This window comes from Arachis hypogaea, chromosome 12 (genome assembly GCF_003086295.3).
Source record: "Arachis hypogaea cultivar Tifrunner chromosome 12, arahy.Tifrunner.gnm2.J5K5, whole genome shotgun sequence".
Classification (NCBI taxonomy): Eukaryota; Viridiplantae; Streptophyta; class Magnoliopsida; order Fabales; family Fabaceae; genus Arachis; species Arachis hypogaea.
In genome coordinates this window covers 7,740,358-7,767,358 of record NC_092047.1, presented here as the reverse complement: position 1 = coordinate 7,767,358, position 27,001 = coordinate 7,740,358, and the positions used below count along the sequence as shown (strand labels likewise).

The 27,001-nt window shown below is 36.2% G+C and overlaps 3 protein-coding genes and 1 pseudogene across 6 annotated transcripts; 1 reads left to right on the top strand and 3 right to left on the bottom strand.

Annotated features, from left to right (window-relative positions):
• Positions 1-8,348: 8,348 nt before the first annotated feature.
• Positions 8,349-9,819, bottom strand: LOC112729592 (uncharacterized protein At2g39795, mitochondrial-like; annotated as a pseudogene).
• A 1,864-nt stretch (positions 9,820-11,683) lies between these two features.
• On the bottom strand, positions 11,684-13,438 carry LOC114924037 (uncharacterized). Its single transcript, XM_072210432.1, has one exon. It carries the CDS (start codon positions 13,000-13,002, stop codon positions 11,770-11,772), a length of 1,233 nt encoding a protein of 410 aa, XP_072066533.1. The 5' UTR covers positions 13,003-13,438; the 3' UTR covers positions 11,684-11,769.
• Positions 13,439-16,431: 2,993 nt separating this feature from the next.
• On the bottom strand, positions 16,432-20,860 carry LOC112726648 (uncharacterized). Of its 4 annotated transcripts, XM_029290542.2 has the most exons (6): positions 20,622-20,860; positions 18,470-20,431; positions 17,893-17,918; positions 17,463-17,820; positions 16,898-17,070; positions 16,465-16,790 (listed from the first exon to the last, which is right to left on the bottom strand). In XM_029290542.2, the coding sequence occupies exons 2-6, from the start codon at positions 20,409-20,411 to the stop codon at positions 16,608-16,610; spliced, it is 2,682 nt and encodes an 893-aa protein (XP_029146375.1). In that variant the 5' UTR covers positions 20,412-20,431; positions 20,622-20,860; the 3' UTR covers positions 16,465-16,607. The 4 variants fall into 4 exon arrangements, with proteins under 4 accessions (XP_029146376.1, XP_029146375.1, XP_025631910.1 ...); XM_029290543.2 differs by having other exon boundaries at positions 16,432-16,822; positions 17,463-17,918; XM_025776125.3 differs by having other exon boundaries at positions 16,466-16,790; positions 17,463-17,918.
• Positions 20,861-23,849: 2,989 nt separating this feature from the next.
• Positions 23,850-25,533, top strand: LOC112729591 (uncharacterized). The gene is made up of 3 exons (XM_025779761.1): positions 23,850-24,545; positions 24,699-25,293; positions 25,370-25,533. Exons 1-3 carry the CDS (start codon positions 23,850-23,852, stop codon positions 25,531-25,533), a joined length of 1,455 nt encoding a protein of 484 aa, XP_025635546.1.
• The last annotated feature ends 1,468 nt before the right edge of the window (positions 25,534-27,001 follow it).

The window sequence follows — 27,001 nt, the reverse complement described above, 5'->3', positions numbered from 1 at the left end:
ATTTATGAAAGAATTGTTGACTAACAAGAGGAATTGGAAGGAGCAAGAAACCGTGGTGTTAACCAAGGAATGCAGTGCTATTATTCAACATAAACTTCCTGAGAAAATGCAAGATCCAGGTAGTTTTGTGATTCATTGCACCATTGGAGATGTCACCATTCAGAGAGCTTTATGTGATCTTGGAGCTAGCATCAATCTCATGCCACTTTCAGTGATGAAAAAGCTTTATATTGAGGAGGTAAAATCCACTCGTATTTCTCTTCAACTTGCTGATCTTTCTATTAAATTGCCTGTGGGTGTTGTTGAGGATTTACTTGTGAAAGTAGGACCCTTTATTTTTCCTGCTGATTTTGTTATATTAGACATGGAAGAGGATGTAAAATCCTCTATTATTCTTGGTAGACCCTTTTTAGCTACATGTAGAGCTCTGATTGATGTGCAAAAGGGTGAATTAACCCTAAGGGTCAATGAAGAACAAGTGATCCTTAATGTTTTTGAAGCTCTCAAGCACCCTAATGATTCTGAAGGGTGTATGAGAATTGATATTGTTGAACCACTCGTTCAAGAAGTACTGGAAGCTGAGGTACTTGATGACATTCTGGATCCTATTTCTGAATATGAGTTAGTTGAAGTTGATGATTCACCACCCCAGAAGGCTATGGTTCACACGCCTAAAGCAGAGGAGGAAGCCCCCAAGCTTGAGCTCAAACCTTTAACTCCTTCTCTGAAATATGTGTTCTTGGGAGAAAATGATTCCTATCCAGTGATTATTAGCTCTTTCCTGAAGCCTGAAGAGGAAGAGGCACTTATTTCAGTGCTCAGGAGCTATAAAATAGCTCTTGGGTGGATCATTAGTGATTTGAAGGGGATTAGTCCAACCAAGTGCATGCACAAGATCCTCCTTGAAGATGATGCTAAACCAGTTGTGCAACTACAAAGGAGACTCAATCCAACTATGAAAGAGGTGGTCGAAAAAGAGGTACTGAAACTATGGAAAGTAGGTATTATTTATCCTATTTCTGACAGTCCTTGGATAAGTCCTGTGCAGGTAGTTCTCAAGAAAGGAGGGATGACAGTGATTAAGAATGAACAGAATGAGCTTATTCCTACAAGAACAGTCACAGGTTAGAGAATGTGTATAGACTACAAGAGGCTCAACACGGCTACAAGGAAGGATCACTTTCCCCTGCCTTTTATTGATCAGATACTTGAGAGGTTAGCTGGTCATGCTTTCTACTGTTTTCTAGATGGATATTCTGGATATAATCAAATTGAAGTGGACCCTCAAGATCAGGAAAAGATAGCATTCAAATGCCCATTTGGAGTATTTTCCTACAGGAGAATGCCTTTTGGACTTTGCAATGCTCCAGTAACTTTTCAGAGGTGTATGCTTTCAATTTTTTCTGATATGGTTGAAAAGTTCATTGAGGTATTTATGGATGACTTCTCTATTTTTGGTAATTCTTTTGAATCTTGCCTTAAGCATTTATCTCTTGTCTTGAAACGGTGTCAAGAATCAAACCTTGTTTTAAATTGAGAAAAATGTCATTTTATGGTTACAAAAGATATTGTTCTTGGATACCGGATTTCAAGTAAGGGAATTGAGGTTGATAGAGCAAAGGTGGAGGTAATTGAAAAATTACCACCACCAGCTAATGTTAAGGCAGTCAGGAGTTTCTTAGGTCATGTAGGATTTTATAAAAGATTTATAAAGGATTTTTCTAAAATTGCTAAACCTTTAAGCAACCTGTTGGTTGCTGATGTTCCTTTTGTCTTTGATTCTGATTGTTTGCATGTTTTTTAAACTCTGAAAGCAAACCTTACCTCTTCTCCCATTATAGCTCTCCCTGACTGGGATTTACCATTTGAATTGATGTGTGATGCCAGTGACTTTGCTATAGGAGCTGTTTTAGGACAGAGGCATGGTAAGCTTGTACATGTCATTTACTATGCTAGCCGTGTGTTAAATGATGCCCAAAAGAATTACACAACTACAGAAAAAGAATTATTAGCTATTGTGTATGCTGCTGATAAGTTTAGGTCCTATTTAATTGGTTCTAAGGTTATTATTTATACTGATCATGCTGCTTTGAAGTACCTTCTAACCAAACAGGATTCTAAACCAAGATTAATCAGATGGGTGTTGCTCCTTTAGGAGTTTGATATTGAGATAAAAGACAGGAAAGGGTCAGAAAATCAAGTGGCTGACCATCTCTCCAGAATTGAGTCTGAAGCAGGAGTACAACCACCCACAGCTGTGACTAAGATGTTTCCGGATGAGCAATTGTTCCTCATTCAACAGGCTCCATAGTTTGCAGACATTGCAAATTATAAGGCCATGAATTTTATTCCAAGGGAGTACAGTAGGCAACAAGTGAAGAAGCTATTGACTGATGCAAAGTACTACATTTGGGAGGAACCATACTTTTTTAAAAGGTGTTCAGATGGTATCATCCAGAGATGTCCCATATGAAGAAAAACAGTAGATTCTTTGGCACTGTCATGGTTCTGAGTATGGAGACCACTTTGGTGGTGAAAGGACAGCTACAAAGGTCCTTTAGAGCGGATTTTACTGGCCGACTCTCTTCAGAGACTCAAGAGCATTTGTGAAGCACTGTGACAGATGTGAAAAAGCCACAAATCTCCCTGCCAACCATGAAATGCCACAGCAGGGAATTCTTGAGGTTGAGTTGTTTGATGTGTGGGATATTGATTTCATGGGACCTTTCCCACCCTCACATTCAAACAACTATAATCTAGTGGTAGTTGATTATATGTCCAAGTGGGTGGAGGCTGTGGCCCTACCCACCAATGATGCCAAGGTGGTAATAAGCTTTCTTCAGAGATATATCTTTAGCCGGTTTGGTGTCCCAAGGACACTCATTAGTGATGGAGAAAGTCACTTCTGTAACAGACAGCTGGACTCTCTTCTACAGAGATATGGAGTCCGTCATAAAGTGGCAACCCCCTCTCACCCTCAGACAAGTGGACAGGTTGAAGTTTCCAATAGGGAACTCAAGCGGATTCTAGAGAAGACCGTCAGTGTTTCAAGAAAGGACTAGTCTAGGAAGTTTGATGATGCTCTCTGGGCATACCGGACAACTTATAAGACTCCTATTGGCATGTCCCCTTATCAGTTGGCCTATGGCAAAGCCTGTCACTTGCCAGTTGAACTGGAGCATAAAGTTTACTGGGCAATCCGATATCTGAATCTTGATTCAGAAGCTGCAGGAATCAAGCGAATGCTTCAGTTGAATGAGCTTGATGAATTCGGATATTCAGCCTATGAGAATGCCAAGCTCTATAAGGAGAGAACCAAGTTACTACATGACAAGAAGATTGCCATCAGAGTCTTTGAGCCAGGACAGAGAGTGCTTCTGTATAATTCAAGGCTCAAACTTTTTCCCGGGAAGTTGAAATCCCGGTGGTCAGGACCATTTGTGGTTACCAAAGCTTCACCATATGGTTATGTGGAAATACAGGAAGAGAAGTCTGACAGAAAATTTACAGTTAATGGCCAGAGGTTGAAGCACTATCTGGGAGGCGAGATCGATTGCCAGAGGTCCGCTCATCTGCTGAATTAGCAGAACTGATCGTCAAGCTAGTGACGTTAAAGAAGCGCTTGTCGGGAGGCAACCCGATAATTTCGTATCCTTAGTTAATTTTCGTAGTAGTAGTTTTATTACTTATTTGATTTTTATTGAGTTTTTACTATTTTTCTGATCATGTAGCTATTTTATAACAGGAACCGAACACTTCAGGCGACACACACACTAAAAAAAAAACGAGCACACGACGCGCAAGCGTCACTGACGCATACGCGTCATATGTGTGTGCATGAAAAATAAAATTGAACAGAGAGTTGAGCAGGAGTGGGGCTGGAACTGTGCTGGGCGCACAAGCCGCATCACGCGTACGCGTCCCTGATGCGTGCGCGTCGTTTGCGCAAATGGCCACCCACACGTGTGCGTCCCTGACGCGTACGCATGACCCTAAAAAACGGCGTCAACGAGTGTTTGGGCAGAGAGTTGTGATGGCTTGGGGCTGGAAGGGTGCGAGAGGCACAAACTTGATCACGCGTACGCGTCCCAGACGCGTACGCGTCCTTTCCGAAATTGGCCATCCACGCGTGCGCGTGCATGACACGCATGCGTCATCTGAAAATTTTGATTCCCAGGCCACGCGAGCAGAGAGTTGTGCGTGCGCGCAGCCGCCTTCGCGCGATTCGCACAAACCAAGTCCACGCGTACGCGTCCCTTATGCGTACGCATCACTCGAAATTTGCGCGATCCACGCGTACGCGTGCCTTACGCGTACGCGTCGTATGCGACGCCCAAATTAAACCCCTCAGCGCCTGATTTCAAATCATCTACCCCCCAATCCTAATTCTCTCTTGTTCTTTTATTCTTTTATTATTCTTTCATCATACTATTTGTTTTTGTTTTCAGTTCTTCTTTGCTTGAGGACAAGCAAACCTTTATGTTTGGTGTTGTCGCTACGCTTATGACTTTTCTGCTTATTTTAAAAGTACCAAAGGGAGATGAATGTTCTTCATGGAGAAATGAGATGGCCACTAGAATAACTGAGGTGGTTGAGTTCCTTTCATTCTATTTCTCTTCCGTTCTTATTTTGTTATTTTCTGTTTTCTGTTGCTTTGATTGCCTGCATGGTTTTTAGTACTTTCAGTTCTTAGAATTAGTTTCATTCTGTTATTTGTCTTATGTACCGCTCACTGAACTTGAATCTAAAAAGAAAAAGAAAAAGAAGTGATGTATTGCATGAGAAATTGAGTTTATATTGAAGAGTAGTCTTATTCACTTACATGAGGTGGTATTTTCTGTAACTCTGAATGCATGACATGAACAGTGCATATTTAAATTTGAATCAAAGAATGTTGATGTACTTGGAACAGGGATCTAGAGAATTATTTTGACTTCTCTGAAATAAGTAAAAGTTTAATCCTTGAAGCAAAAAAAACAGCAAAAAAAAAGGGATATAAAACCAAGGTTCAAGGCTCTGAGCATCAATGACTAGGGAGGTCAGACATGATTAAAAGCTCAAAGAGTTGTTTCCCTAGTTACATACTTGTGGTGTTCTTGTGTCAAGTAATCCTTGAGACAAAATATTTAGAGTCGAGATCAATTGCAATTAGCAGAGTATGCTAAAGGCTTTGAGCACCACTGTCTGGGAGTAACTGAAAGAAAAATCAAAACTTAAAGAGAGTTTCCCAATTAAGTACTTGTGGTATTTCTGTGTCAAGTGAAGCTTGAGACAAAACATTTAAAGTCACGGCTAGGGTCAAGGTGCAAAGCACCAAAGAAAAGAAAAAATTGCCGTGTTCAAGGGTTAAATTGAGTTACAAAAAATCAGAGAATTCATAATATTATCCGGATTCTAATTCCGAATGACACTGACATCCTTTTAATTCAAAGGAGAGTGAGATGCCAAAACTATTCAAGATTGCAGTTATAAACCCCACTATAAGAAGAGACATGAGCTTAATTGAACTCTCATTCTCATGCAAATTCACATCCTAAGCTTATATTAGTTTGGTTGCTTGAGGACAAGCAACAATTCAAGTTTGGTGTTGTAATGTGTGAGCATCTTTCCTATCTTTTCCTAGTGAATTTGCATTCAATTTATTGAGTTTAATCAAGAATTAATTATCTTTTAGCCACTATGGATGCTACTTTGAGTCTTGTGCACTTCTGTTTATTTTAGGTAGCATTCGGATGGATTTGATGGAGTTTCTACAGAGAAAGAGAAGAAACCAAGGAGCTGACCAGCGAGGAGCAACACATGTGCGTGCCTGACGCGTACGCGTAATTCGGAGCTGTCCATGGCGACGCGTGCGCGTACCTGACGCGTACGCGTGAAAAGAGAAAGTTCCACAGCGACGCGTGCGCGTACTTGACCCGTACGCGTGACACGCAAAGAAGATCATCGATGCGTACGCGTGACTGACGCGTACGTGTGACATGCGCCACGTGCAGAATTCGTAGAAAATGCTGGGGGCGATTTCAGGTCGAGTTTCGACCCAGTTTTCGGCCCAGAAATACAGACTAGAGCCAGGAGATAGCAGAGACTCAAGGGAGATTCACACAAGAATGGTTATGCCCACTCCAAGTTAAGCGTGGACCCTACGAAGCAAGTGGTCTCCATCCATCAATTGAAGACGTGCTGATTGCTTTAATTAATTCTGATTTAAACTTTATTTTTTAATTTAAAATAGGAAAAGATATTATTTTAATTTTAGAAGATAGATTTTAAATTAATTAGGATTAGATATAAAAGGGGATTGGAATTATTCTACAAGGGAATTCCATTCCACCTCAACCAAAATACATTTTATCAGAATCCTTATTTTCTCTCTTAATCATGAGCAACTAAACCTCCACTGTTAAGGTTAAGACCTCTGTTTATTGTATGGATTGATTTTATTATTTTTCTATTTTAATTTATGTACTGATTTATATTTCAAGAATTGTTTTCGCTCTTTATCTTATGAATTTGGGTGGAATGGAAGTATGACCCTCTTTCTAATTGCGTTCTTGTATAACTTGGAAAAGCTCTTTACTTGAACAACAGCTTGAAAACACATTCTCCTAAATCTCTAATTATCTGGACTTAACGGGATATGTGACATATAATCCTCTTATATTTGAGTAATTAGAATTTCTGTGGCATATAACTAGAATTGAACTTCACCCCTAATTGGAATTAATTGACCAAGGAATTGGCTGTTGATGAATTTTAGAGGAGACTAGAAAGATCTAAGGAATTAGGGTCTAGTCACATATAGTTTGCCATGAATTAAATCTTGCATGATTAAAATAATTAGTAAGAAAAGTCAATCCGAAAAATAGATAACTCTGAAACCTTAACTGCCTTCTCCATATTTTATTTCCAACTTATTTATTCGCCTGTCTTTAATTGAATGCTTTTTGAACTCTCAAACATTACTTTCTGTTTGCCTAACTAAGTAAATTAATCAACCATTGTTGCTTAGTCCTTCAATCCTCGTGGGATCGACCCTCATTCACCTGAGGTATTACTTGGTACGACCCGGTGCACTTGCCGGTTAGTTTGTGGGTTATAAACACCGCACCAGATGTTTATTACATTTAATGAGTTATTTATAGAAAATTAATTATTGGGGGTTATAAACTTATTGTATTGTTTATAACGGTAAGTTATAATAAATATAAGAGTAAGGTATCGTTTTTGTCCCCAACGTTTGGGGTAAATCCTATTTGTGTCCCTAACGTTTAAATCGTCCTATTTGTATCCCTAACGTTTGTAAAAGTGATTCAATGTTATCCTGTCGTCAATTACACATCATGAGCGCTTTAGTTTGAGTTTAAAAATCCATTCTTGAAGTTAAAATACAAATGTTTGGGATAGAATCGATGATCTACTCCGAAAAATAGCTCATCAAATGTTGAAACTAATTTCTACAACATTTACATAATTCACTTTTCTAGGAACATAATTGAATCTAAACACAAATAATGGGTATAATATTAAAATTGAACACATCCAAGTGAGACCTAATTGAGAATGAATACATCCAAGTGAGAATAATTGAAAAATATAATCTGATTTGTTAGTATAATTGATAGTAGGATAACATTGAATCACTTTTATAAACGTTAAGGATACAAATAGGACGATTTAAACGTTAGGGACACAAATAGGACTTACCCCAAACGTTGAGGACAAAAACGATACTTTACTCTAAATATAAGGATATGCATTCAATGTCTTTGTAGGTTAATTTCTAATTATCAGTGTTTTTTATTTTTTTATATAGTTTTTTTTTTTTGCTAATTTGAAAATAATAGGTGATTTGGTAAAAAATTAAGTGGTTGATTTTAAAATTTTGCCAAATAAGTGACGTTGTTGACATGGCATTAGTAGGAGGAAAAACATGTCTTAAAAGTAATGCGAGTAAACTTATGTATCTACTTTTATATATTAAGAATAGATAAGTAAAATAACCAATTTTTTTTAGATGATTCTATTAAAGAAAGATAATCAAAATAAATTTAGAAAAAAAATAAGCACAACAAATTTTATTTCTAAAAGAAAAAGAATGACATGAAAAAGATGGTTTACCAATGGGAGAACTACCCATAACAAATGGCATATAACAAATCATCATTTATTTTTCTTTTAGAAACATGTTATGTTTTTGTTTTTTTATTTTTAAACAAATGAGAGAAACACCCATACACTATTTCATTTAAGGGTGAAATTTTAAGTATAATAACAATGGTGACCAATAATAAAGTCTACGAAAATTATTAGTCCAATAATCCACAGTACTTCTCACCCATCATGATACACGAAGAAACATGCTAATGTTCCACCTAAATTTAACAAGGGCTCTATCACCTTTTGATTGCACTTTAAAGTTTAAACAGTAACTCATTTCTAAAATCATTGCTCGACAAAGTTCTTAAGGTTCTTCAGCCACCCCAAGTATTCCTTGTTGTCTTTACTAAACATGTATTCCTGTAAGAAATTTGTTGTGCTGGGCTTGATTCCCCGGATCTCAAGATACTTGTGAAAAGCCTTTTGCAGATTTTCATCCAAATCTGTGAATTCTGGTCCCTCGTATGCAAGCTGGTCCTCAGATTCATCGAGATTCTTCAATGATAAGCTATCAATGGTAATCTCATCAGGGAAAACCGCACTCCAAACTCGAGACACACTCCATTTCCTTTGAAGACACTCACAATTAAAGGAATAGGAATGCTAGATTCACTACTCTTCTCTCCTTCATCATCATCCTCCTCATTTTCCTCAAGTGCTACATTAGTGATGTCAACTTGAACCTTAATAGTTTCATCTTGGTATTGTCTCTTAAGTTGTATGGTTCTTTCTCCAGGATTGTCTTCGATTTCAAAAGGAAAATCATCCGGAATTTCAACATGCTGTGATTGGTTATTGTTACGGATCCGAACCACGGATCCTACGTCTGGAATGGTCCCTGAACCCGGTTACCCAGATCCGACCCGCTTCGCCCTTCTAGAAGGCCCGGAACCGGCCCTCTAGAGCTCCTAACTAACTTTCGAATTCAAACGTCTCCCTTATCTTAGCCAAACAAGATAAGATAAGATAACTACCATCACCTATAAGTAGAGGACCCAGGTCCCTCCAGGTATTCATTCATTCCTCACACCTTATACCTCTTAGATCCATTCTGACTTGAGCATCGGAGTGTCTTTGCAGGTACCTCCCCACATTGCTCCAGTCAAGTGATCCGGCATCTGCCTCAACCCGCAAGTTCTCGATCCATCTCTCAACTCGTACCAGAGACATCTTGTACAGTTATCATCGTAGGCGCATTTGATCTCAGATTCAAGAACTTGAACGAGGTTTTTATCGGCACTTGTCTTCGTCGCAAAGCTGTTAGCAAAGCGAAGAGAAGAAGCTACAACAGTACGAGTGGCTGTCTCTCCGCTGAGCAAGACGCCAGCAGAGAGAACGTTGTGGAAGGTTCTGGAGGAAGCACGGCTTAGCGCGGTGTACATGGCCATTTGAGAGCTGGGGTTTGGACAGAATAGAGGAGCAAAACGAGTAACATTTGCTTCAAACTGCTTCTGTGTTGACTTGAGCAACTCCATGAGCTCTTCATACTTTTTCTCTTTGAAGCTGAGCTTCTTCTCTAGTCTCTCAAACTGCTTCTCTTTTGACTTGAGTTTTTTTGTTCGTACTTCAATCTTACTCTCTCTTGACCTAAGCTTCTCCATCTGCCCTTCAAAATTCTCCTTGTTTAATGCATACTTCTCAACTTGGCATTCGAGCTCCTTCTCTCTTGACTCAAGCTCCTTAATCCAGCTTTTATTTTGCTTCTTTTCTGAATTGAGTTTCTTAACTTGTTCTTCATATTGCTTCTCTTTGGATTCAAGTTCCTTCAATTTGTATTCAAAATACTCCTTGTTTCTTGCAAACTCTTCCACTTGGCTTTTAAGCTCCTTCTCTCTTGTTTCGAGCTCTTGTGCTTTGCCTTCAAATAGACTCTTTTCTGAATTGAGTTTGCTCACCTGTTCTTCATACTGCTTCTCTTTTGATTCAAGCTCATTTAACTTTGTTGGGAATAAGTAGTATGACCACAATCCAATCAATCACGTGTCAAATAATTTGTTATTGTTATTATATTAAAATATTAATATAATAACGTCCTTCATTAAATTTAGAGATTTATCATTGTGATAGTGATCACAATATTGAGAGATAAATCTTTTATAATTTAATCTAAATTGTTCTTAGTCATAGGATTATTAAAAAGGACATTAATAATCCGGAAAGATTAATATATATATAATGGTCTTCATTGGATGAAGATTAATAGATCTCATTTATTAAATTATATATATAAATGGTGCATATAGAGATATGACCATTGAACTGACTCACTTTGAGAATTCCTAATGGTTATAATTACCGTATATTTGTCAATAGGATATTCTCAAGATGAACATAGTAATAGAGTTTCCTTTGACCTGCGACTGTCATAGTAATTAACAATGTATTTATTATACTTTGATTCCGGACACCTAATACCCTAGGGTGCTAGTTGAATGGATATTGGGTATGATTTAAATACTTGTAGAATTAATGATTAGTCAATAAGGAATCCGTCAACTCTCGGTAAAGAGTTTGAGCTCTATGATTATAATGACTGAGATGAATAAAACCTTGGCCAAGGGGATTGAATGAATGAAGAAATGAGTTTCTTATGTCATTCACAGTTCATTATAATAATGGTAACAAGTTAGAGTTTGACAATTAAACCATACTCTAAAGGTTAACCAAGAGCTGGAAAGATGGAAGGAATTATACTTTGTTCTTCTGAGGTTCTTAGTAAAAATATATTACTTCATACTATCGGGTCGTTGAGGAGTGTTGCTAGACGCCAACCTTGATTAGTAAATTTAGTATGACTAATTTACTACCCGCTTAGTATTGAACCTATGGGGTCACACACTAACGAGTGTTCTAATCTTTGCTGTAGAATTATTTAATTATTAATTTGATTTGATCAAATAAATAATTATATTAATTCAAATGGAATATTATTATATTTTTTGCTAGCACCAAGAATATAATAATAGTATGATAATTGAGAATATTAAATGAGATTTGAGAATAATTAGTTATTCTATTTCTAAATTTGGATGAGATCCTAACTGATTCTTTTTCAAATTGAGTTATGATATAATTCATAAATTTGAAGGATTCAGATTTAGAATTTTAAGATATGATTTAAATTTGAATTGAGATTCAAATTTAAAATCAGTAACAAATCTCATACTATATATATGTATGCCAAGAGTAGAGGAATTACAGAAGAGAAACGAGAGAGAATAAAACATAAGGGTTTTATTCCTTTACCTCTACACACATAAACGTATGTGAGCCTGATTCTTGGAGAAGAATTTTATGGCGTGCAAAGAGTTGCAAGAGGTTTCTCAATTTAGATCAAATGTCCATTGGTCAAGGAGTTGACAGCAAAGGTTGGTCTCGGTGTGGATACACATAGCGCCTTCGTACTATCGAAGGAGAAAAAGATTTTTACGAGCGTACTCAAGTATTTAGATCTGATCTACTATATATTGTTTATTGGAATAAAGTTTAAGCACAAAAATAGATCTTTAAGGATTACTTTCTTGTCTTCCGCTGCGTGTTATGAACACATGGTAATCCTACAAACTTGTAATCAAAATGTTCCTTTTTTAAGGCAAACTCCTCCACTTGGCTTTAAAGTTCTTTCTCTCTTGATTGGAGCTCTTTCACTTTGCCTTCAAATTGACTCTTCACTGAATTGAGCTTCTTCACTCGTTCTTCATAGTGCTTCTCTTTCGAATCAAGCTCATTTAATTTGCAGTCAAAATTCACCTTCTTTAAAACAAACTCCTCCACTTGCCTTTTATGTTCCTCCTCTCTTAACTGGATCTCCTTCACTTTGCCTTCAATTCGTCCATTTTCTGACTCAAGTTCATTCACTCGTTCTTCATATTGCTTCTCATTTGATTCGAGCTCTTCCACCCGTGCTGCAAATTCCTTTTCTTTGGACTGAAGCTCCTTCAACTGAACATGATGATATCCATTTAATGAAATTACCTTAAGTAACTTCCTATTTTCTAATTGCAACTTCTCAGCTTCGGCATCAATCAGTTTCTTCATTGCATCAATCTCTCCCACTTTGGTCTTAAGTTCCTTTGTACACTTAGCAATTTTCTTTGAAAGATCCTTCAGTTCCTCTTCCTTCATTTCCCTTTTCTTGTCAAAGTTATCCAGCACTAGAAGAAATTCTTTCTGTTCTACATTGAGCTCCTCTTCACACTGTCTCCTCAAGTCCTCCATCAAACGGAGCTGTGATTCCTTTTCTTTAATTTGCTCATCATACTCTTCAAGTTCCCTCAACATCTTCTTGTGAAGTTCATCGCGTTCATTGATCACCATTGCCACTGCTTCAAGTTCCCTGACATATTGTTGCTCCTTTAACCTTAAATGCTTCCCAAATTCTCCAATCAGCTTCTGCATGTGATTGAACTGATCTCCCTTTGCTTCAAACTCTTTCTGGCGCTGTTCAATGCATCTTTGGATTGATCCATGTTCTCTCCTTTTGATTGCAAGATCCCAGGAATAAGAACTCAATTCTCCTTGAATAGAACCAACCTGTTTTCTCTTACTTTCAAGCTCTTTGCACAGCTCCTCAATATCTTTCTCTAGGGAGTGCAATTGCAACCTCTTCTCTTCAACTTCTCTCCTTGTTTGGCATTCCTCAACAGAATATTGAACCAATGCAGGTTCTTTATCTACCAAGTCCTGTTCAGAAGAGGCTTTCAACTTCTTAACCGAAGATTGCAAGTAATCAAACTTATCTTGTTCTAGTAATCTCTTGCCATTACCAATACAATCTTTGCTTCCTCCCTCAACTTCTGAAATACCCTTCTCAACAAAGCTATCATTTTTATCCTGAAAGCTCATTACTCACCTCAACTAAAATCCTGGGAGAAAAAGGGGACCAAAAAGAAAAGAAAAGAAGATTTTTCACTAAGAAATGAGTTCTATTAACTGAATAATACATGTCGGCATGGATGATCAAGTAAAAGGCACAAACTTTAAAATGAAACACACAGAAATTAAACAAATTATAGAAATGAAAAACGATCAGGAGAGTGTAAGATAGATGGTGGCACCTTGAATGGCAAGAGAGAAGGAGGAAGGTGAAAACTTTATAGGATATAGAAGCAGAAAACAGAGCAAGGAAGCTGAAAGGGTTAGAACGGAGAAGAGAAAGGGTGTGTAAAAGATTAAGAGTAGCAATTGGTATGCCTTGTTCAATAAGGATTCATAGTACTGTATCCGGAAAATTTTTTAGCTGTCCACTGTCTTTTGAAAACTTTGATCATATTTGTAGTCAAAGATCATTAGACAGACATTTTGAAGTTGGACAAAATCAAATGATGTTTTATTAATGTAAGCCGTGTTTAATAAGATCTTTAGTCAATTTAAGTCAACAGAAACTTTCAGTGACTAGTAAATGCAATGTGTGGTACAATGTCACTTTATGAAATTGAGAATGATATAATTAATTTTTATCTTTTTATTCAAATTAATAATTTTTGCTCTTATTATACTTTCTTTTGTCACTACCAGTTATGTTTAACTTTTTTTTTTTTATCAATATAATAGAGAATCAAATATGTACTTTCTTATTATAAAATTTGATTACGGACAACTTCTAATTATTAAACTATAATTTATTTTATGTTTTTGTATTATATATATATCATAAAAATATTATTTATATATTAAATATTCTTAACATTCATTTAAGAATATGGTTATTATTAATTAATTATATATTTAAATTATTTTTGATAAATTAAATAGAAAATACATATTTAATTGTTAAAAAAATATTAATATTAATATTAATATCAAAATAATATTTTTTATAAAAAAAATATATCCGATGAGATTGATGTATAAATATTATTTTAAAATTTTTAATGCAATAAAAATGTGCTTCAGGAAATTAAATTTTAATAAAATAAAATTAAATATAAGAGATGGAAAAGAAGAGAAAGACTACAATAATAACAATAACCATTGTGGTGGTGGAAGCTAGAGTGGCGATAGAGGGCAACAATTGTGATGGTGGTAATAGCAGTGAATACAGAGAAGGTTTGAGAAAAAATTTAAATATTAGGTAAAAAAAGTGCAAATTAAAGATAGAGTACTTTTAAAATATTTGACAAATGTTAAAAATAAAAGCAAATTTTATCCAAACTAATTAAAGTGTATATCTTACCTACACTTTTTTAAATATGAAAAAACCTCGTATTTTTACAAGCAATTCACACTAACTATACATTTATACTTACTCAAAATATTATCTCCGGGTAGAGTTTTTGTTTCGTTCTAAGGGGTACTATATTAGGTCATTAATTTCTTTGTCCTTAGCACTATAAACCTTAGGAATGTCTTGTTAGTTGTTATTGTTTCTACTAACACTAGTTTTTTACTAAGATAATTAGTAAGTTAATTTTGTAGATTAATAATAATTATGCTCACTTGATTTATTCTTTGATGTTTAAGATTAACTAAGTGAAATTAATCCATCATAATTATTATAGTTGTGGTTATGACAAAAAAGGGATTCCATAACTCATCCCAAGTCAAGATTTTATTTATATTTTAAATCACAATTTCATCAATTTTGAGTCTTACTTTTTTATATTACATATATAATTTTTTTATTCCTTTATTAGTTTATTAATTACAATTTTGATTGTTCTTTAATTCTTTTAATTGCTTGCTTCCTTATTGAAAAATCCCTTTATTTTCACAGCCAAAATTGTATGCTCGTTGTCACTAGTTCCTAGGAAAGACGACCCAATGTTTAATTACTTTCGGTTATTATTTTAATTTGAATTTAAACTTTAATGGTGGGAGAAGTTACTTGTTGGTTTGGACTATACTATCAACGAAGAAATTGTTTTGCTAAATTTTCGAACCATCATAATCCCCTCTATCATAAGTCGAACATAAAACTTAAACAATTGATTATAGTTAGAGATAGAAAATCTACCTGAAAGACAGATACACAGAATACGGAAGAAGCGATATCCAATTATTCTCAGAAAAATAGCATCATTCTAATGAAAAAGAAAACTTATTAAACTCACAACATGAAACTAATTAATTCAACAAACTACACAAAATCAAACACTGTTAATCACACCCTACTTAACCTACATTAACTTAATTATGATTTCTGTTTATGTTAAATTAACATAAGAAATCTTAATCACAAACTGCATTACCCTATTTTGATCAATAATTTGATAATAAAGTAAATAACAAAACTCCATACTCACAACAAAATCTGAGAAAACTAAAAACCACAAACCAAACTTTAACCACAAACTTCATTACCATAATTTAGTCAACAATTTAGTAAAATACTTAAAGTCACAAAAAAAATATGAAAAACAATAAAAAAAAACTATATCAAATTCTAATCACAAACTTCATTACACTAATTTAATCAATAATTTCATAAACTATTTAATAAAAAATCTTAAATTCACATAAAATGTTAATAAAATTAAAAAATTATGCCAAACTTACCTTTGATAGTGGCTACAGGATACTGGAACAGTGGTGGTACTAGTAGTGACGACAACACCAACAACAGTGGCCACCAAGAACAGAGGCGGCATTCCCAACTTCCTCAACGGTGACCAACAGCGACAACGTCCAGCGACAGTGACACCAAAGGCTCTGGCAGGTGATGGCGACACCGACAGCACCTCCTCCAACACCAAAGCACGAGAGGAGAGAGAGCAAGCCAGAGGAGAGAGAGAGAGAGAGTGAACTCAGACAAATGAGGAAGGGGGAGTTCGCGTTTGCATTCTAAATCAGTTTACCGTCAACTTTATCGCCAGATTACTCTGACAGTAAATTGGTAAAACGTAGTTAAATTGATTTATTGTCGGTTTTGGTAACTGTGGCGCCAACAAAATCATATTTTGCGCTCCTAATCAACGTTGGATTTAGTGTCAAAATATAGAATTTGATGGTAAATATTTTTGAAAAATCTAAACTACTTTTCCGACGCAAAATTTGCCGCTAATTCCACCGATAACCGTCGACGCTAAATCCGACAATTCTCAGTAATTCTATTTGTAGGTTTTTACAAAAAAATTTGGTATGTATTTAGACATCAACTTTACTCTTCTTATTTCATTTTATTATCATCCTCACTTTTTCATTTTGATAGGTGTCAAATAGATACTGAATTTTTGGTGTGTTAAAACATTATTGCGTTGAATTAGACTAATGAAGAATAATTAATTTTTCTTTTCTTTTTTTAAGAAAAAAAAAAGGAAAGATAAGAGGAAAAAATTGAACAGCAGATGGAATTTGCCCTGATTATTTTACATCATTACTTTTTGTTTTGTCAATTTTTCATTCTAGACACGTCTAAAAATCTAAAAATTAAGAGCATTGAAACCTCAACCTTTACAATTTTAGTATTTATGTATATTTTTATTATTCACAACCCCTAACTAGTTTAAGTTTTAACTAACACCTTTTCTTGTAACAAACTGGATGTTGGCCTTGACAATATTTGCCATATGCCTTTTTAGCTTAACAATGTGATCTTCAACCTCATCAACCAGTTCTTTACATTCTATGTTGTTCTCTCTGATGAACTGCAGAATAGTTTTCAGGCTTGAAATTCCTTCATCTATGGACTCAACCTGAAGTTCAATTTCAGCATGTTACTACCATGCTAAAAGGAAAAAGAATAAACAATCAAAAAAAGAAAAAAGCAACAAAAAGGACATGAAAAAAGAAAGAAAGAAACCTTAGTTTCAATGGACTTGTTTTCCTTGTAATTTTTCTCACAATTCAACTTTGCCTTGTTCACATGTGCTTGCAACTGATGAATTGGTTGATACTTCTCAGCCAACTCATATGCACAAATGAATCTAACAGCTTCAATATATTGCTGATTCTTGATGAGATTCTCAACAAAATCTGTTAGATGCAGAAAAATCCCATGACACCAAGATCTAGCAGAAGAAGTCTTAACTTGTGCAATTCAAAATTCTTAGAGGTGAATAGAGGACTTTTAAGAAAATACATACAATGGAAGATACTAAGGTAGAGTCCATAAAATTCCCTACAACTGTTTCATGTGATCAAATTTAGACAAGAGTTGTGCAATCTCTTCAAAAATATTTTCCACTAGTAATTTTTAAAGAAACAAGTATGCTTATATCCATAAAATTTTAGGGGAACAGAAACAAGTCATATCCTACATTTTTTGACAATTAATAGATATATATGATCATATGCCATATCAGAAATACTTTGAATCAATAAATGACAAAAGCTCTACTAAGCAAGACAGTTTTAAATTAACTTACCAAAGATTTTATTCACAAAACCGAGAATCCGAAACAGCTCTACAGCTTCCTTGTGCCGAGCAGCAATTTGGAGAAACTTTAATACTTCATCCTCATTAAAAGAGGAAACTAATCCATAAATTGACAAAATCATCAAGAAACCAAGAACTACTAAAGAATTTTCAGTACTTGCTCTCATGTTAGCTTTCAAATAAAGTGCAAACTTCATTGCCTCTTCTCTAACATGAGGTTTAATGACGGGGGAGATTCTCATTAGCTGTTCAAGCAGAAAGATGTGGCTATGGTCTCCCTGGCTACAAAATGGAAGCATTGGATCTTTCATTATTTCCAAAATTAGTTCTGCTGGATCTGATTGACTCTGCAGATAAACTAAAATGTTATTGTGAAAATCTGTTTGCTCATCATTTGAGAAAAGCTCGAAACTTCTTACATCGCTGCCACGACGTAATTGATTATCTGCATGTTAGCAGTAAGTATGATTAGCTAGCAGATGCTTAATCCCTCTTAACCAAAAATTAAAAAACATAACAAATCAAGTGTTATGGCACCATAGAATATAAATCTGAGCTGGTAAGATACATTGGTGACAGTTGAAAAGCCATTTACAAGAAAAATCATTAAGGCACCATAATGAACTGTTTGAACTGATGTTGTAACTCAGAAGCCTAGCTCCATGAAAAATAGTTTGAAACAAAAATCTACATTAGTATTCTATATATTTCTAGCGATGCAATAATGTTAACCACTTAACTTAGGAAGCAATTACTATGTGAGGCTTTTTGCAGTTAAGAGCTTTGGCAAATGCTTACAAAAGAAAACTGGGGAAGGATCAATATAATTCCTTCAGTTTCACTATATATACATATGTTAAAACCCAGAGACACACAACAAAATCCTGAATTAAGATATTTTTAGTAAAATACATTAGATCCGGTTAATAGAAATATCAGAATCAATGAAAGAGTTGAACTATTGTTTAAACAAACTAACAGCAGAAGCACATTTACCCTGCACATTTTCCTCTCTCAATGATTTTTTCGACGGTTCAGACTGCAGCATTTTAAGCCCACGCTTCTTCCATTTCTCTTCAAATTGATTCTTTTTTGACTCAAAAATTTTCATTTCTGCTTGAAACTGCTTCTGTGTCGACTTAAGTATCTCCATGAGCTTTTCATACTTCTTCTCTTTGAAGCTGAGCTTCTTCTCTAGTCTCTCAAATTTCTTCTCTTTTGACTTGAGTTTTTTTGTTCGTACTTCAATCTTACTCTCTCTTGACCTAAGCTTCTCCATCTGGCCTTCAAAATTCTTCTCTTTTAATTGGAGCTCCTTCAATTGGAACTCATAATTCTCCTTGTTTAATGCATACTTCTCGACTTGGCATTCGAGCTCCTTCTCTCTTGCGTCAGGCTCCTTAATCCAGCCTTTAATTTGGTTTTTTTCTGAATTGAGTTTCTTAACTTGTTCTTCATATTGCTTCTCTTTGGATTCAAGCTCCTTCAATTTGTATTCAAAATACTCCTTGTTTCTTGCAAACTCTTCCACTTGGCTTTTAAGCTCCTTCTCTCTTGTTTCGAGCTCTTGTGCTTTGCCTTCAAATAGACTCTTTTCTGAATTGAGTTTGCTCACCTGTTCTTCATACTGCTTCTCTTTTGATTCAAGCTCATTTAACTTGTAATCAAAATGTTCCTTTTTTAAGGCAAACTCCTCCACTTGGCTTTGAAGTTCTTTCTCTCTTGATTGGAGCTCTTTCACTTTGCCTTCAAATTGACTCTTCACTGAATTGAGCTTCTTCACTCGTTCTTCATAGTGCTTCTCTTTCGAATCAAGCTCATTTAATTTGCAGTCAAAATTCACCTTCTTTAAAACAAACTCCTCCACTTGCCTTTTATGTTCCTCCTCTCTTAACTGGATCTCCTTCACTTTGCCTTCAATTCGTCTATTTTCTGACTCAAGTTCATTCACTCGTTCTTCATATTGCTTCTCATTTGATTCGAGCTCTTCCACCCGTGCTGCAAATTCCTTTTCTTTGGACTGAAGCTCCTTCAACTGAACATGATGATATCCCTTTAATGAAATTACCTTAAGTAACTTCCTATTTTCTAATTGCAACTTCTCAGCTTCGGCATCAATCAGTTTCTTCATTGCATCAATCTCTCCCACTTTGGTCTTAAGTTCCTTTGTACACTTAGCAATTTTCTTTGAAAGATCCTTCAGTTCCTCCTCCTTCATTTCCCTTTTCTTGTCAAAGTTATCCAGCACTAGAAGAAATTCTTTCTGTTCTACCTTGAGCTCCTCTTCACACTGTCTCCTCAAGTCCTCCATCAAACGGAGCTGTGATTCCTTTTCTTTAATTTGCTCATCACACTCTTCAAGTTCCGTCAACATCTTCTTGTGAAGTTCATCGCGTTCATTGATCACCATTGCCACTGCTTCAAGTTCCCTGACATATTGTTGCTCCTTTAACCTTAAATGCTTCCCAAATTCTCCTATCAGCTTCTGCATGTGATTGAACTGATCTCCCTTTGCTTCAAACTCTTTGTGGCGCTGTTCAATGCATCTTTGGATTGATCCATGTTCTCTCCTTTTGATTGCAAGATCCCAGGAATAAGAACTCAATTCTCCTTGAATAGAACCAACCTGTTTTCTCTTACTTTCAAGCTCTTTGCACAGCTCCTCAATATCTTTCTCTAGGGAGTGCAATTGCAACCTCTTCTCTTCAACTTCTCTCTTTGTTTGGCATTCCTCAATAGAATATTGAACCAATGCAGGTGCTTTATCTACCAAGTCCTGTTCAGAAGAGGCTTTCAACTTCTTAACCGAAGATTGCAAGTAATCAAACTTATCTTGTTCTAGTAATCTCTTGCCATTACCAATACAATCTTTGCTTCCTCCCTCAACTTCTGAAATACCCTTCTCAACAAAGCTATCATTTTTATCCTGAAAGCTCATTACTCACCTCAACTAAAATCCTGGGAGAAAAAGGGGACCCAAAAAAAAAAAAGAAGATTTTTCACTAAGAAATCAGTTCTATTAACTGAATAATATCTCTAGGCATGGATGTTCAAGTAAAAGGAACAAACTTTAAAACGAAACACACAGAAATGAATCAAATGGTAAAAATGAAAAACGATGAGGAGAGTGTAAGATAGATGGTGGTACCTTGAATGACAAGAATAGAAGAGGAAGGTGAAAACTTTATAGGATATAGAAGCAGAAAACAGAGCAAGGGAAGCTGAGAAGGTTAGAACGGAGAAGAGAAAGGGTGTGTAAAAGACAGAGTAGCAATTGGTTTGCCTCGTTCAATAAGGATTCATAGTACTATATCCGGAAAATTTCTGAGCTGTCCACTGTCTTTTGAAAGCTTGATCATTTGCTAAAGATTATTAGACAGACATTTTGAAGTTTGAACAAATCAAATGATGTTTTATTAATGTAAGCCGTGTTTAATAAGAGATCTTTAGTTAATTTTAACTCAATAGAAACTTTGAGTGACTAGTAAATTTAATGAAGTGAATACTCAATTCAATTCGATCCTTGATAAATTATTCGAAGGACCATGAGACTTTCAAATAAAAAAATAGGAATGTTAGAGGCCAGCAACTTTGTAATTTGTAGCCATTAAATAGCCATTAATAATGGTTTTAATGGTGTGAGATTTCATCTAATGACTCACTTTTCTTTGCTGGTTACATGCTGGCCAGAATTTAACAAAGTTGCTGGCCCCTAGACTTTTCCTAAAAAAAATCTTTTTTGGTCCTTGATATTTAACTTTACGAGACTAGTTAGTCCCTACTCCCTGTGTTTAATGATCTCTCTTCAAAATATACTCACGTGATATGTTTTTTTTTTTTTCCACCAAAGATAGGAGACTCGAACCCGCAACCTCTTAATTGAGTATGGGGAGACTATGTCATTTGAGCTATTACTCATTGACACGTGATATGTTATTAATCACTAAAATATCTTCTATTTAATTTTCATAAGCAAAAACAATTTAAAAATAAAAAATATTTTTTAATTTTTTACAATAAATTTAGCTATGTATTTGAAAAAGATAATAAAAAAAATAAAAAATAAAAATAAAAACTAAACGGTTTTGATAATTATAGAAAAAATAGGTGTTTAATAAAGTTAGAAAAATCATGAGAAATTTAAAGAAAAAAAGTTAAATTTTATTTCTCATGTTACATAAACTATTCTTTAATTAGAAAATAATGTTAGCTATTCTTTCTTTAGTTGATTCAAATATTATAAATTGCATTGTATATTTTGTATCAGATGAAAAAGTATAGTATTTACATCATATTAGAGAATTAATATAATCAATCTTTCATATTGGTTTTATCTTTACAAAATATATAGCAAGTACATTATTGTGGGTAGTGATTAATTTCATATTACTTTGTATCTATTAGAAGTCCAAATTCCGATGCAGACTCAACAATTGGTAATAGAGCCAATATTATATTATTCATTGAGTAAAGTACCAACCCGGTCCCTGTCCATTTCCCAAAATGTCAAGACGATCCTTAACCAAAAACACGTTCCATTACGGTCCCTGACCCTGAATTCCGTCTGCCAACCCGGTCCTTCTGTCACTTTCACGGCGGAAAGTCGACGGAAAATGCTGAGGTGTGAAGGCTAGGGTATGACACTGATGGCTCGGGTTGTGACGTGGAAGATGGAATCCTATCTGGCAAGATGAAATGGACAGGGGCCTTGCTGTCCTCGTCCACAACACAAAAACGATGGCGTTTTGAGGCTTCCAGGCGTCGTTTGGTTTCGCGCCTTATAGGTTATCCCCTAAAGACCCCTTGACTCTATAATACAATTACATTCTAAACCCTAGCAGATAGCTCTCTTCTCCATTAAGGCAGTTGTGACTGGTGAAAATCTTGGTGACAAGGTTGCTGACGAAGCTCTTGACGGAGACGTGGACGGTTGTTGGACAACGCTCTTGACGGAAGTTGGACGGTTCGGCACACTGCAGTGATTGCTGAGGTAGGTGTTGTTACTGTCCCTTTCACTGTTTTGCTTATGTGTGGTCCTTCTCCTACCATTGTTGTTTGCATTCAGCGTTGGTAGGGTAGAGAGAGGTTAAAAAAGTGTTTCTGCTGCCATATCCTAGGAGTTGTATGTATTTAAAAAAAATGAAACTGTAGAGATGAGTTAAAAAATTAGTGATAGTTGGAACAGATTATTAGGATTGGCTGTTTAAATTGATGTAAGATTGAAGAAACTATGTTGCATGTTTAAATTTTTTATTTAGGAATTAACAAAATTTTATTGCACTTTTCCAGATGTCTGAATGTCTTGTTACCCCTATGTTTCACCACGGGGGAAATTTCACGAAGGACAGTGAAGGAAATCTTAGCTACATGCATGGAAAAGTTCATAGGTGGCCACCAATGGATGTTGACCTGATTAATTACTTTGATTTGGTTGTTTTGTTTAAAGAGTTAGGTTATGTGAAGTTTAAGGCAATGTATTGGTGTGATATGACTGCCTCTAATATAGAATCTGGCCTTTATCAAATTCATGGGGATAAAGAAATTAACGAACTGAGGGAGGGTATTGATAAGAACAGGCACACAGATGAATTTTACATCTACTTTGATCATCTTGTGGACTTGCCAGAGTTAGTTGCTGAGGGGGCTGTGGAGGAGGATGTGATTGCCAGTGATGTCAATTCGCTTAGGTCATCATCATCTTCCTCGGATGATGGATATGAAAGCACTGAGGATGAGGCTTACAAACCGCCTCCTCCTGGTTATGAGTCTGATGACAGTGGGAGTGATGACAGTTTGAATAAGAAGATGAAAAAGCAGAAGACCCGAGTTAAAGAGAAGATGTCACCTAAAGGAAGAAAAAAATTGGTGTGGCTAGGAAGAAGGGGACTAAGTCAGCAGAAGATGGGCCAAAGATGTCTCCTAAAACAGCTAAGAGAAGGGCTAGTAGAAAATACTCTGGTGCTAAGAGAAAACATGTGCTAAAGGAGGGGCTTGGTAGGCAAGATATGCAGGGGGAGAAAAGTGGGCCTAGGCCAGAGCTGGGAGGCCCAAGAAGCTCCAGACAACATGGGTCTGGGGGGCAGGATACAACAAATGCTGCTAATGGAGCTGAAGACCATGTACCAGACCCAACTGCAGCAGAGCTAGATAGTGAGTATGAGAAACCTTATGAGTATGAAAGTGAAGTATTCAACAGTCCAGTTTCATCTGGAGATGAGGGTAAAACAGCCTATGATACTTTTGATGAGGACACTGAATATGGTGAGGTGCAGTTTAAGGTTGGACAGTTGTTCCCCACCATGGAGTCATTCAAGAAGCCCTGAAAGATTATTTTGTGCACGAGGGTAAAGATGTTTTATACATTAAAAATGAGAAGATGAGGGTGAGAGCAGCTTGTGCAAGTGAAAAATGTCCTTGGCTAATTTTTACAAGCTGGAACAGTTCAAAAGGTTGCTTTCAGGTCAAAACCCTTTACAATAAACACAATTATGGAAGGGATTTTGGTAGCAACTTGGCTGACAGAGCATGGGTCACTGATAAGTTAGTTAAGAAGCTCTTCACAGAGCCTGGCCTAAAGCTAGGTACAACCAGGGATCATATCATAGATGAATACAATGTGAAGGTGAACATTAGAATAGTAGCTAGAGCATTGAAGGTTGCGAGAGAGGTTGTCATTGGGAGTGAAAATGCACAGTATGAAAAGACACGGGATTACCTGATGGAATTGCACAGAAGTAACCCAAGATCAACTGCCTTGATGGAAGTAATTCCCCAACCTAAATCCCTGCCACTATTCGATAGGTTATACATTAGTTTGGATGCCTGTAAGAAGGGGTTTAAGGAGGGATGTAGGCCACTAATAGGGTTGGATGGCTGCTTCTTGAAGGGACGTTATGGTGGCCAGCTTCTAAGTGCAATGGGTCAGGACGCAAATAACCACTTCTATGTCATTGCATATGCAGTGGTCCCGAATGAATGCAAGGAAACATGGAAGTGGTTCTTAACTTTACTGAAAGAAAACTTGGGTGAAGTTCCACAACATGGTTGGAACTTTATTTCCGATCAACAAAAAGTAAGTTAATTATGTTAAGTTATTTAACAAGTATACCTTGTTATCATAATTAAATTATTTTAAGTTAATTACATTTTCTATTAAATATCACATGTTCAGTTTACCTTTTCCTGATAATAATCACACTGATATTGTGTTATGAATCTGCCATAGGGTTTGGAACTGGCAATGAAGGAAGTTAACCCTATTGCTCATCACCGAAACTGTGTTCTTCATATTTGGAAGAACTTTATAAAACATTTCAAAGATGAACAAACAAAGCAGATGGTATGGGAGTGCTCTCGTTGTACAATAATTCAAGAATTAAGAAGTGCAATGGAGAAATTAAAGAATCTGAATGAGGGAGCCTGGGAGTATATGCAGAGGTTTGACCCGGGTGTGTGGTGCAAGGCTTACTTCAGCCATGGGCCCAAGGTTGATAACATAACAAACAATATGTGTGAGGTGTGGAACACAAAAATTGTTGAATATAGAAAGAAGCCAATTCTGTCAATGTGTGAAGACTTGAGGTATTACATCATGAGGAAAAGGGCTATGCACAAGAAGAGACTGGAGCACCACCCTGGTATGTTGGCCCCTGTGCAGCAGAAGAAGCTTGATCAGTTTATCAAGCCCAAGAGTACAAAGTGGAGAGCAACTTGGGCTGGTGATTCTGATAGAGTACTGTTTGAGGTTCATATGCAAAAGCACAAAGTTGGAGTAAACTTACAAAGCAAGACATGTACTTGCAATGTGTGGCAGCTAACTGGTATACAATTCATCGTCTTAATATTTTGTTAAGTTCTTTAACTACTTAATATTTTTTTAACATAATCTATGTGCAGGCATGCCTTGCAGACATGCGGTTGCAGCCATGGCTAAGATGGGGTTGAAGCCAGAAGACTTTGTGCATAAATGGCTCACTGTGGATGCTGTGAGAGCAGCCTACTCTGTCTGCATTAATCCAGTTAACAGTAAAAAATACTGGAACCCAACTGATTCACCATAGCCACTACCTCCCCCAATTAAGAAAGCTGCACATCATCCAAAGATGAAGAGAAAAGTTGATTCTGTGGAGACGGAGATGAATTTCCACAAAGCCAAAAAGTCATTCGAAGTGACTTGTAACAAGTGTGGCCAAAAGGGGTCATTACTATAAAACATGCTCCAATCCACCCAAAGACCCAAATTAGAAGCCTATGACCAAGAAGGAAAGGAGGAATTTGAAGCATTCTGCTCCAGCAGTGGACTCTGCTAGCACCACACAGGTATGCTTGTTTCAGGGTTCGATTTGTCATCTTTTTATAATGTTTAAGGATTTAAGTGTCACCTGATAGATTGGTTAGGGATTTAATTGTTACACCAAAGATTGATCCAGTATTTAAATGCTTGTTCTGTATGATGACCCACATAGAACCAGGTTGGTGAGGAAAACATGAGTACTGGTGTTGAAGGAACAATACTGGATCCTGTGGTAAGTAGTTTATAGGGTTAATTTGTTCATATGTTCACATGAGGTCTATTGTTGACTCTATATTAAGATAGATTACTATTCATGAATGTAGACAAAGGCAAAAAAACAAAAAAAGAAGCTACCTAAATCAACACCAAAGGAAGGTACAACTCTGGGACAAGGAGATGAAATTCCTCTTTCACAGTCTGCTCCCGAACCAGAAGTTGTAAGTGACCAGCGTAATTCACAACTGCATTATAAATAGCAACACCTTAGTCTTACTTTTTGTTTCATATAATACAATCTTGTTGGTTTGCAGGGAGCATCTGAGACCCCCATTTTCAATAACCCACCTCCACAAAGGATGAAGCAACCAATTGTTAGGCTACCAATCTCCTCCACCTTTGTTCAAACTTCTGTGGTGAATCAGATTCCCCCAGTCATTGGACCTCACTTCAGGCCTCCCACTCCTACCAACACAGAAATTCCACCCAACAATGATACTAATGTTGCTACTGGTTCAAGGATGCCTAAACCAAGTCAACAACATGGTCTTAGTGCCGAGACAATGGCCGCAGCAGCTTCCGGGACTGCATCAAGACTATTCAAGTTCATCCCCACTCCTGGATTTAGGCCTCCTAGAAAGAACTAGAAGTGTGGTCCTATGTTTAAATCAAGTTAAAAGAAGATGCTGACTTTTGGATAAACTATCTTTTATATAGCCACCACAAACAGTTTTTTGCTTTCTTTTTTGATAGCATATGTGAATTAAGGGCCTCCAATACTCTTTTTATTTTGGTGTTGCTGATGTTGGTATATAGGGCTATATGTTGCCCACTTTTGGAATTATTTTGTGACCAACATGTTGACATTTGGTGGCTGTTTGCAGTTGTTAATGTTACATATTACTGTTAGTTATTAATGGATTACTTTTCATGGTATGAACGGATTCGAGTATAACACATTCTAATTTTTGACACAATGAAACTTTTCCAAACAACCAGCACACCTGTTTCATTTAATA

Bases quoted from the DNA above. Each gene is read 5' to 3' on its own strand.
- LOC112729591 (XM_025779761.1), top strand. From the start codon at position 23,850: ATGAGGGTGAGAGCAGCTTGTGCAAGTGAAAAATGTCCTTGGCTAATT. The intron at 24,546-24,698 runs GTAAGTTAATTA...AATCTGCCATAG, and splicing joins TTATTTCCGATCAACAAAAA to GGTTTGGAACTGGCAATGAA. The intron at 25,294-25,369 runs GTATACAATTCA...ATCTATGTGCAG, and splicing joins CAATGTGTGGCAGCTAACTG to GCATGCCTTGCAGACATGCG.
- LOC112726648 (XM_025776125.3), bottom strand. From the start codon at position 20,411: ATGAGCTTTCAGGATAAAAATGATAGCTTTGTTGAGAAGGGTATTTCA. The intron at 17,919-18,469 runs GTAAATGTGCTT...GCTAACATGCAG, and splicing joins GAGAGAGGAAAATGTGCAGG to ATAATCAATTACGTCGTGGC. The intron at 16,791-16,897 runs GTTTCTTTCTTT...ATTGAACTTCAG, and splicing joins ACAAGTCCATTGAAACTAAG to GTTGAGTCCATAGATGAAGG.
- LOC114924037 (XM_072210432.1), bottom strand. From the start codon at position 13,002: ATGAGCTTTCAGGATAAAAATGATAGCTTTGTTGAGAAGGGTATTTCA.